At 43.1% G+C, this 12,512-nt stretch overlaps 1 protein-coding gene across 1 annotated transcript; it reads left to right on the forward strand.

Moving 5' to 3' along the window:
- Positions 1-10,385: 10,385 nt before the first annotated feature.
- mettl21cb (methyltransferase 21C, AARS1 lysine b) lies at positions 10,386-11,828 on the forward strand. The gene is made up of 4 exons (XM_029701923.1): positions 10,386-10,467; positions 10,803-10,966; positions 11,147-11,264; positions 11,422-11,828. Exons 1-4 carry the CDS (start codon positions 10,416-10,418, stop codon positions 11,817-11,819), a joined length of 732 nt encoding a protein of 243 aa, XP_029557783.1. The 5' UTR covers positions 10,386-10,415; the 3' UTR covers positions 11,820-11,828.
- The last annotated feature ends 684 nt before the right edge of the window (positions 11,829-12,512 follow it).

The following is a 12,512-nucleotide window of genomic DNA, read 5'->3' on the forward strand; positions in this document are numbered from 1 at the left end:
CAGTTCTACTGCCAGGCTAACTTCCCTCGTGGCCACCTGACGTCCATCACCAGTCAGACCATCCACAGACAGGTCATGGACCTAATGCTTCAGCAGAATTGGAAATACACACGCACCTGGGTGTGAGGGCTGCACTACCTGGATGTGAGTGTTTGTGTGCATGCATGTGTGTGTGCGTCCTGTGTTTTTTCATATTTGTGTAGACACCATTTTCTATTCTTAGCTCTGTCAGACTGGTCTCCACTGGCCTCCACTGGCCTGAGGATTGGCTGCCTGAAAAGCCAGTGGAGGACGGTCTGGAGCTTTTGGTAGTTGGTACGTATGACTGAAGCCAACTAATCATGCAGTGTTTTCTTGAAAATACATCCATATTGCGTATGGTGAATGGAAGGTTAGCTATGGATAGTATAATGACGTATACAATTGAATAATACTTTGCTCTTCTGTTAGGTGGGCTATTATTCATTTGTTTGTTTTCTGTTATTCAGGAAAAGGGAAGTTCAATAATATGCCATGGTGGGATCTGCGAGTGTTCGTCTGCACTTACCCTGTCTCGAAACGGAGTAGGATAAAGTTGCCCCTAGTAGACACTGATCTAAGGTCAGATTTTATTCTTCACCCCAATGTTGAGGATTTGGGGAGGGTAAGCCGATCCTAGATCTGAACCTAAGTGCATCCTCTACCCTGAGCTCTAGGAACACTGCTGTCTTGGATTCTGTGACCCTTGCACTTTGAACCTGTAGCCTATTCCACTTTAAACTATCAGTTCCACTCTGAATCTCAGGAAGTTTCCAGTTTGAGCCAATGGGGATTCAGTTACCTGAGTTAGTGGTGAAAGACATTCTTAAACACTGCGTTCAGACTGTTTATTATCTATTATCTATGCATAGTCACTTTACCCCTACCTATATGCACATATTACCTGAATTACCTCGACCAACCTGTACCTCCGCACATTGACTCGGTACTGGTGCCCCCTGTATATAGCCTCGTTATTGTTCTTTTATTTTTTACTTTAGTTTATTTCTAAAATATTTTTCTTAATAACTTTATTTTTCTTAAAACTGCATTGTTGGTTAAGGGCTTGTAAGTAAGCATTTCACGGTAAGGTCTACACCTGTTGTATTCTGCAAATGTGACAAATAAAATGTTATTTGATTTTGACTAAGATATTATTTCTAAGTGATAAAAAAATACGTATTTTAGATCTATAGGAAGGCAGACATTTTAGAGGACAAAGTTGCTCCTACACACTGATCTAAGGTCAGATTGCATTCTTCACCCCAATGTTGAGGATTTGGGGAGGGTAAGCTGATCCTAGATCTGTACCTAAGTTCATCCTCTATCCCGAGCTCTAGGAATACAGCGGTCTTAGATTCTGTGACCCTTGCACTTTGAACCTGTGGCCCCTCTTGAACCTATGGCCTCTCAACTGTCAGTTCCACTCTGAATCTCAGGAAGTTTCTAGTTTGAGCAACTTGGGATTCAGTTACCGGACTTGGTGAAAGCCAGTCTTAAACATTCACACTGTAAGATATTATTTAAAATTATTATTTATTTATTTTACTTTTAGGGCTATAGGAAGGCACTTGTTATATTTTGAAGACAGGAGAACTATGTTCATAAGTTAGTGTAAAGGTTATATAAGTGACTAATTAATTATGTAAATAGTATGACTAGCTTCTCTAGTGTGGGTTTTGCTCATTGGTCTCCTTTTTGATATGACTCCATTATAGCTGAGCTTTAGGGTCATAGCAAAGGGCAGTCTGGGGGGAGCTTTGGCTGAGCACTGTTTACTGACAGCATACAACCCATACACTACACAGCACATACACTGAGTGTACAAAACGTTACTCTTTCCATGACATAGACTGACCAGGTGAAGGCTATGAACCCCTATTGATGTCACCTGTTAAATCCACATCAGTCAGTGTAGATGAAAGGGAGGAGACAGGTTAAAGAAGGATTTTGAAGCCTTGAGACATGAATTGTGTATGTGTGCCATTCAGAGGGTGAATGGACAGGCAAGACAAAATATGTAAGTGCCATTGAACGGGGTATGATAGTAGGTACCAGGCGCACCAGTTTGAGTGTGTCAAGAACTGCAATGCTTCTGGGTTTTTCACACTCAACAGTTTCCCATGTGTATCAAGAATGGTCCACCACCCAAAGGACAGCCAGCCAACCTGACACAACTGTAGGAAGCATTGGAGTCAACATAGGCCAGCATCCCTGTGGAACACTTTCGACACCTTGTAGAGTCCATGCCCCAATGAATTGAAACTGTTCTAAGAGAAAAAGGCGGTAAAACTCAATATTAGGAAGCTGTTCCTAATGTTTTGTACCCTCAGTGTATACAACCCATATTAGACCCATATAGGACTCACATACATATTAGACCCATACACTGCACAGCCCATATACAGCTTTCTCTTCATCAGACTCACAATTCCAAACATTCCAGTGTTTCCTGCATGTCGTCTGTTGGATCAGGGAAGAGCCACTCTGTCCAAGCGAGTGTTTGTTCCCGGGCCAACAGTCTCCCATGGTGACGAAGGCTGCACACATCCAGCTCTAGTATTTTAACTCTGTCTCATTGTCCACTGGGATGGTAAATAGTGTATCTGTGTGAATATGTGGCAGTGTTTTTGAGAAGTTGAGAGAATAGACTGAATTACTGTACGCCCGTCCACAGATCTCCATCAGAATTAGTGGAGCTCAGCACCCTTTCAAACACACACACACACACACACACACACACACACACACACACACACACACACACACACACACACACACACACACACACACACACACACACACACACACACACACACACACACACACACACACACACACACACACACACACACACACACACACACACACACACACACACACACACACACAATAAAGCCTGCTGGGACTCATACATAGTTGTGTATGAGTGTGACTCATTTTCCATTGGACTACAGAGGCTGTTAATGGGCTTCTGAGAAAGAGGCAGCATTAGCAGCTCTCAGGTGACAATCAACCCTGTCTAATCATTTGAATCACTAATTACCACGCACACAGAGATATCACACGCAAACTCATAATACAAAATTATCTCACGTACAAACACAAACACACTGAAATGGGCACTCATGCTCTCTCTCCCCCTCCATCCCTCTTTCTCTCTCTGTCTAATTACAGCCAGTGGTTGAGAAAGGCAACCTTTCACTGAGAGACAATTGAGGCCTGTTTGGGTGATGATCAGAAACAAGGTCATTGTTCATGTACCGGGAACCGGGCCTTTGGCAGGGTTTAGGAGATCAGCCCTCACAATACAACTCCAATCTACTACTGGCGTTGAAATCTAGACCAGCTTTGCATCGCATTACATGAAAATGGCAACCTTATTCAATCATATCTGGAGATTAAACACATTCAGGCCAGGTTAGTCACAGTCACTAAACAGTGTTCCTCTGAAGCATGTTATACTGTTGAACCCTTTCACCACTTGATGACTGTAATGTTGTATTTTGCAGACATAAAAACATTTACAATCAATAGCAATTTTGACCCACAGAAGTTTGATAAAAACATGAAAGCCATACTGTAATATGTGCGTTCCATCAAAGAGAGGGTTCCTCTTGAAACATTTTCTAGGATGCATGTGAAATATTTAAAATTGGCCAAATAATGCATTGAAAAATTATATATTTAATACATTTTTAATGCATTCAAACATATTACAGAATGTATTTAAAATGTATACGAAACAAAAATATAAACACAACATGCAACAATTTCAAAATTTTACAGAGTTACAGTTCATATAAGGAAATCAATCAGTCAATTTAAAAATAAATTCATTACACCCTAATCTATGCATTTCACATGACTGGGCAGGGGCGCAGCCATGGGTGGGCCTGGGAGGGCATAGGCCCACCCACTGGGGAGCCAGGCCCAGCGAATCAGAATATGTTTTCCCCACAAAAGGCCTTTATTACAGACAGAAAAACTTCTCAGTTTCATCAGCTGTCCGGGTGGCTGGTCTCAGACGATCTAGCAAGTGAAGAGGCCGGATGTGGAGGTCCTGGTCTGGCATGGTTACACGTGGTCTGAGGTTATGAAGCTGGTTGGATGTACTGCCAAATTCTCTAAAACGACATTGCAGGCAGTTTATGGAAGAGAAATGATCATTCAATTCTCTGGAAACAGCCCTGGTGGGCATTCCTGCAGTCAGCATGCAAATTGCACGATCCCACAAAACTTGAGACATCTGTGGCATTGGATTATCTTTGCAAAGGAGAAATGCTCACTAACAGGGATGTAAACAAATTTGTGCACAAAATTTAAGAGAAGTAAGCTTTTTGTGCGTATCGAACATTTCTGAGATTTTTTATTTCAGTTCCTGAAACATGGGACCAACACTTTACTTTATGTTGCATTTATATTTTTGTTCAGTATATAAAGTACCAGTCAAATGTTTGGATACACCTACTCATTCCAGGGTTTTCCTTTATATTTATTATTTTCTACCTTGTAGAATAATAGTGAAGACATAAAACTATGAAATAACACATATGGAATCACGTAGTAACCAAAAAAGTGTTAAACAAATCAAAATATATTTTATATTTGAGATTCTACAAGTAGCCACCTTTTGCCTTGATAATAGCTTTACACACTGTTGGCATTCTCTCAACCAGCTTCATAAGGTAGTTACCTGGAATGCATTTAAATTAACAGGTGTGCCTTGTTAAAAGTTAAATAGCGGGATTTCTTTAATTCTTAATGCATTAGAGCCAATCAGTTGTGTTGTGACAAGGTAGGGGTGGAATACAGAAGATATACCTATTTGGTAAAAGACCAAGTCCATATTAAGAACAGCTCAAATAAGCAAAGAGAAACGACAGTCCATCATTACATTAAGACATGAAGGTCAGTCAATGCGGAACATTTCAAGAACTTTGAAAGTTTCTCAAGTGCAGTCGCAAAATCCATCAAGCACTATGATGAATCTGGCTCTCATGAGGACCGCCACAGGAAAGGAAGACCCAGAGTTACCTCTGCTGCAGAGGATAAGTTCATTAGAGTTACCAGCCTTGGAAATTGCAGCCCAAATAAATGCTTCACAGAGTTCAAGTAACAAACACATCAACATCAACTGTTCAGAGGAGACTGCGTGAATCAGGCCTTCATGGTCAAATTGCTGCAAAGAAACCACTACTAAAGGACACCAATAAGAAGAAGAGACTTGCTGGGGCCAAGAAACACGAGCAATGGACATTAGACTGGTGGAAATCTGTCCTTTGGTCTGATGAGTCCAAATTTGCGATTTTTAGTTCCAACCACCGTGTTTTTGTGAGACGCAGAGTAGGTGAATGGATGATCTCTGCATGTGTGGTTCCCACTGTGAAGCATGGAGGAGGAGGTGGAATAGTGCTTTGCTGGTGACACTGTCAGTGATTTATTTAGAATTTAAGGCACACTTAACCAGCATGGCTACCACAGCATTGTGCAGTGATACGCCATCCCATCTGGTTTGTGCTTAGTGGACTATAATTTGTTTTTCAACAGGATAATGACCCAACACACCTCCAGGCTGTGTAAGGGCTATTTGACCAAGAAAGAGAGTGATGGAGTGCTGCATCAGATGACCTGGCCTCCACAATCACCCGACCTCAACCCAATTGAGATGGTTTGGGATGAGTTGGACCGCAGAGTGAAGGAAATCCAGCCAATAAGCGCTCAGCATATGTGGGAACTCCTTCAAGACTGTTGGAAAAGCATTCCAGGTGAAGCTGGTTGAGAGAATACTATGGGGAGAGTCTGCAAAACTGTCATCAAGGCAAAGGGTGGCTACTTTGAAGAATCTAAAATATAAACTATATTTAGATTTTTTTAACATGTTTTTGGTTACTACATGATTTCATGTGTTATTTCATAGTTTTGATGTCTTCACTATTACTCTACAAAGTAGAAACAGTAAAAATGAAGAAAAACCCTTGAATGAGTAGATGTGTCCAAACTTTTGACCGGTACAGTACATTCAGAATGTCAGTATCATGTCATGTCCATGATGCCACCATACACACACACACACACACACACACACACACACACACACACACACACACACACACACACACACACACACACACTAACAAAAGGTATGGGACGTTGTAGGAAACTCACTGCATATGTGGAGTCCTCCACAGGTTCAGTTACAGACTGGCCCCACTGCAAACAGAGAGAAGAGGTGAGGGGCAGAAACAAGGAGTTGATAACACTGTTCTACATCCATTTATATGTATTCAATTGAACGATAACACGCCTCTGTAACCTGTGCAAGAACTCATCCTCACTGTATACACTTAAATAACTAGTACCTCATCATTGGTAGACAATGGAAGTGGCATTACCCCCCTGTATTGTGACTCACCTTCACTATGAAGAATAGAACGGTGGTGATGATGGAGTAGAGAATCAGGACTCCGTCCAGTATGTAGCAGATGACCGGTTCATTCAATGAAGCCTCTACAGGGCACACAGAAGATGAAGAGTCTTTAAAACAAAGACAGAGCGCAGAGAAGGGGGGGGGGGGTATAATACAGTTGAAGTCAGAAGTTTACATACACCTTAGCCAAATACATTTAAACTCAGTTTTTCACAATTCCTATCATTTAATCCTAGTAAAAATTCCCTGTCGTAGGTCAGTTAGGATCACCACTTATTTTAAGAATGTGAAATGTCAGAATAATAGTAGAGAGAATTATTTATTTCAGCTTTTATTTTTTTCATCACATTCAAAGTGGATCAGAAGTTTACATACACTCAAATATTATTTGGTAGCATTGCCTTTAAATTGTTTAACTTGGGTCAAACATTTCGGGGAGCCTTCCACAAGCTTCCCACAATAAGTTGGGTGAATTTTGGCCCATTCCTCCTGACAGAGCTGGTGTAACTGAGTCAGGTTTGTAGGCCTCTTTGCTCGCACACACTTTTTCAGTTCTGCCCACACATTTTCTATAGGATTGAGGTTAGGGCTTTGTGATGGCCACTCCAATACCTTGACTTTGTTGTCCTTAAGCCATTTTGCCATAACTTTGGAAGTATGCTTGGGGTCATTGTCCATTTGGAAGACCCATTTGCGACCAAGCTTTAACTTCCTGACTGATGTCTTGAGATGTTGCTTCAATATCCACATAATTTTCCCTCCTCATGATGCAATCTATTTTTGTGAAGTGCATAAGTCCCTCCTGCAGCAAAGCACCCCCACAACATGATGTTGCCACCCCCGTGTTTCACGGTTGGGATGGTGTTCTTCGGCTTGCAAGCCTCCCCCTTTTTCCAACAAACATATCGATGGTTATTATGGCCAAACAGTTCTATTTTTGTTTCATCAGACCAGAGGACTTTTCTCCAAAAAAATATGATCTTTGTTCCCATTGAAATACATTTTATGTGACGTTAAATATATTGAAATTTATTTATTTTTTCTCCTATGGGTAGGCTTAATCTGTGTCTGGGAAACGGTCCCTCTGTATTAAACCAGTATTTTTGTATTCCATTAAGATGAAACTTCTTCTGCAGCTGTTGCTACTGTGGACTTGTGTGCACTCTTTAAGCCCAGACACACCTGTTTCTCCAGAGGGCTATGAGAATGAATAAGCCTGTAGCCTGCCTGACTAACACACACACACACACACACACACACACACACACACACACACACACACACACACACACACACACACACACACACACACACACACACACACACACACACACACACACACACACACACAGAGGCTGGATTAGACTCCACTCCATCAACACTCAATCATAAACTACATGAGCTGTAGGCCCATCCATATTTGGCATACTCTAGCCTCACAACTGTTCACCAGACATCCACTGCCATTGTCTCACTGACCCCAAACCAACTGTTTACTGTAAGTCAAACATGCCTGGTCATAAAAATTACAACTACATCTCCCACATAGCACAGTCCCATGATCTATTCTACTCACCTGTCTCTCTTGGATACAACTGGGAATGGTATTAACTCACATGGTATTCCAAGCCTCTCCAGATCAGCTATTATCCAGCGGCGTGACAGGAGATCAGAATACTCTGATCCATTTTTGGAGGAATAAGTCCTGCCAATCAAAGATTTGCTCATAAAACAGGAAAGCCAATGAAACAGGCTGTTCTGTTCTGTACATAATCACCAATCAAACAACCCTCTTACTGCCTGACACAAATCAAACTATTTGAGAGATCCTGTGCTTAGAGTGGTATGAGTGTTTTGATATTGAGCGATATCATTTACATGACAACGAGCCTGGCTTATAGATTTACACACTCAGAAATCCTCTCATCTGTTAGTGTCAGTTGCCTCTAGTCTGTGTGTGGTTATCCATGCATGCGTGCATGCGAGAGAATACAGGCTGGGGAGATGAATGACAGAGACAGAGAGAGAGAGAGAGAGAGAGTGAGTCAATTGTGGTGAGAGAAACAGGAGAAGAGAGCCAACTCATTCCCTGGTCAGTGCTGACAGGGAAGAGAGGGGATCAAGTCCGGGTCAGCGATGCTTGACCCCACAAACTAATGTCACACAGTAACTTCATAAGACTTTCACAAAGTGTATAGTGTAATCTGAGCCATAGGCAGCACTAGCGGTTCTGGGGGGGGGGGGGGCAGTGCCCCTGTGACAACAATTTTGGACCCCCTTGTGGCCCCCCTAAATGTGGAGTATGAAATTATTTTGTCAAGAAAGTGAAGAAAACGATATGACAACAATAACGTCTAATGTAACTGGCCCCTCTAACAGTACAACTGGCCCCAGCTTGGCCCGCCCAGTTGAAATGGTCTAGAACCGCCACTGATAGGCAGTAACCACGACAGGCATGCCATAAGTGTGCCCTTGCTCTCTATGTAACTCTAAGTCCATATCTCATATTATTGTCATACTCTCATAAGTCTGGCTTAAACGGGCTGCAGATAGTCGATATGGGATCAAACCATGCTTTCCAAACTCAGTGGAGGAGGGTATTGCAACTCAGAGGCTCTAAAAACATTCCTAACGGGGGTTGCAAGATACTGCTGGATTTCATTTAATTACAGCTAACCGCACGCACGCACACGCACGCACACACACAGACACACACAGGTGAGAACAACGAAGTCTCAACATATACATGAAGAGTGACCCTCTGATATGGGACACCAGTGCCCGCTGTGCCCTCCGAACCAGAGTGCCCTGGCCATTCACTGGTACGGCACTGTGTTGCAAAGTCCGCTGTTTTATTTAGACCAGCAGAAAGTTATCCTCGGCTTAGGTTCTACACTAACCTGCACACACGGACGCCCACACCAATGGAGGCTGCTGAGGGAAGGACGGCTCATAATAATGGCTGAAATGGAGTAAATGGAATGGCATCAAACACCTGGAATCCATGTATTTGATACCATTCCACTGATTCTGCTCCGGCCAATACCATGAGCCCGTCCTCCCCAGTTAAGGTGCCATCAACCTCCTGTGGAACACACACATAAACATCTCTGTAAATGGTGACTTCACTTGGCTCCATGTGAGTGGGATCAGTGAACAGTGGAGAGGGCTTTAGTCAAAGTAGGGGTCTGGCTTTAGGCAGCATATCTGTCTCCCACTCTCGCTGACTGTCACTCTATCATACTAGCTTAGTCTGACGTTCCCTCCCTTCCGTAATTATAGCTCAGTGTTTTGGGGACATGTTTAAAGGGATGCTGGCCAGCTATAAACACAGGATGCAGAAGGTCAGTCACAAAGACAGAGAAAGAGACCACCACCTCACACAGGTCTGTATTACATATCATACATCATCCCATCTTATCTCACGCATTCTGTTCAATTTCATTCAACTGTATTCATTTCTCTGGAGCATGAGTCTATGAGTCTGCAAGCCTCCTGGACATTAGTATGTGGTGATGAATGTGTCTGTAAAAGCCTTGTTACATTATAACTTACTTGTATTAATGATGCTACATTCTGATACTTACAAACACCATCTTAGCGAGCAATGTTTTGATGTGAAGTCTGGTGATTGTATGTGTGGAGAAGATAAACCGTAAGAGTATTGAGCTGAGGGAGGTCGGTGATGTATTCCCTTTCAGAGCGTGAGTGGCTTGCTGCTGACGGTTGGTTATAAATAAGAATTTCTCTGGGCCCGAACCCAGACAACCAGACCCAGGGGAGATAGGGGAGCAGCGGACTCACCGTTGCCCAGTCCAAGCACAAGGTCAACTAAAGTGTAGTCTAACGTCAACAGTGTTCTGTGGCGATGGAGACCTCCTCTACAGCCAAACAGTCTGACCAGGAGGTTCCCAAGAAAGAAAGGACAGATGGAGAGCCTGGTGAGAACAGGGAAGAAGAAGAGACGATGGAAAATGGAACAGCAGGTGAAGGCAAGCAGTGGTTTCCTAACCTTAACAGTAAGGAATGGTGACTGTGATCTAGTGTATAAAAAAATGTGAACTAATTCTCACACTTTTCCTATTAGCACAGACTTTGCTGATGACTACTTCTTCTCCCACTGCCAGCCACTTGACTTCCTCTCATCACCAAATTTGGTGGTGAGTGGAAATGCCACCCGGATGCTTCAGATTTATACATCCTGTGAAACATCTGTCTCATTGTTCGATCTGTGGTTGTGTGTAATGGTCAGTCTTATGTTGTGACCGTGTGTACTGTAGTAGTGATTATTAAAATGTTGGCCATCCAGTGTGGTGTAGAGTTCCTGGTTGTATTGTGGTCCTGGTCTCTACAGTGGTGTCTGACTGTAAGCAGATGGCCAGCGAGGCGTTGGACAGACTGAACGTCTGGGAGCCCAGTGTTTACTACACCCTGGGAAAAGAGTCCTTCTTTATCGCTGGTTATGAAATCTGCATCCGAGAGTCTCTGGACTCCTACGGCGCCCTCATCTGGCCGGGGGTGAGTGCTACAGATGCACACCGACAGTGGAATATGATGATAGAAACCCATTTTTACAAGGAAGAATGTAAACGCAATGCACTTAATTCATATTGACTGATCTGGATTTACTAACAATCATTGTGCGATAGTGGATTGTAGGGATGATGATGATGATTGTGTGTGTGTGTGTGTGTGTAGGCGGTGGCTCTAAGTCAGTTCCTGGAGAATAACCGGCAGCAGGTGAATCTCCTGGATAAAGCAGTTCTAGAGATTGGGGCAGGCACAGGCTTACTGTCTATTGTGGCGAGTCTACTGGGTGAGTCTGTCCTTCAGTCTCTTAGTCAGTCTGCCTAACTGTATAGTGGCCACTGGCCAGTCTACTGGGTGAGTCTGTCAGTTGGTAACATAGTTTGATAGACTGATTCATTCGACTTATTGACTGACTGATTGTTCCCTTGTGGCCTGTTTTCCAGGAGCCTGGGTAACGGCCACCGACCTGCCCGAAATCCTTCCCAACCTGACCTTTAACCTCTCTCGTAACTCCAAGAGCCGCTGCCGCTACACGCCCCAGGTGAGGGCCCTCACCTGGGGTCAAGACCTCGAGAGAGACTTCCCCTGCACTTCCTGTCGCTACGACTATGTTCTGGCAGCTGATGTGGTGTATCACCACGACTACCTGGAGGAGCTGCTGGCGACCATGCACCACTTCTGCAGACCAGCAAGTGGCACCACGCTCCTGTGGGCCAATAAGGTGAGGTTTCAGTCAGACCTGAGGTTCAAGGAGAGCTTTGAGGGTTGTTTTAATACGACGCTACTGACAGAGCTGGAGGAGGGGGACATGAGGATCTACAAGGCCACGGCACGGGAGTGAGAGGGAGGAAAGGAGGGAGAGAGGATAGAAGTGGAGGGGATAGTGAGAAATAAAGGAGAAAGAGGGATGGAGAGACAAGGGAGGAGAGGAGCTAGACTCAAGGAAAAGAGGTGAGAAATAGAAAGAAGAGGTGGAGGTTGTTCTCCATCGTGGATGAAACAGGAGCTCACTAGCTCACTACAGAGAACGGACTGCCTGGAGCCCATTCTGTGGTGCTAAGTCATCCTCGGGATGGTTACATTCACCTCATCAGCATAGACTTATTAGACAACAAAAGCTGATTCTGTGTTTCAATGACATTCATGTGAGTTACATTATATTTACAATGTGTCATGCAGAAACTCCATGTGACTTTTCGAAAAACTATTTTATCTACCAGTTTTTTTTTCTTCATACATTTGATAGCGACAAATGTTTTATTAATAAATTTGCTTTGCAATACAGTGTGAAAAATGTGTTCCTTTCTCCATACTTATGCATAGTCTGCATTGGCATCAACACAGATATACTGAAAGTTACTGTATAAAGTTACTGTCAAAACTCTACAAGAGACAGTATCACCTCCATATACGACAATTGTCAAACACTTTTCCAGTAAACATGAAAACAGACTAGTTTAATAAGAAGTTAAACACCCATTTTTATATACAGTGCCCTCATTAATTATTGGCATCCTAGGTAAATATGAACAAA

This window comes from Salmo trutta, chromosome 20, assembly GCF_901001165.1.
Source record: "Salmo trutta chromosome 20, fSalTru1.1, whole genome shotgun sequence".
Taxonomy (NCBI): domain Eukaryota; kingdom Metazoa; phylum Chordata; class Actinopteri; order Salmoniformes; family Salmonidae; genus Salmo; species Salmo trutta.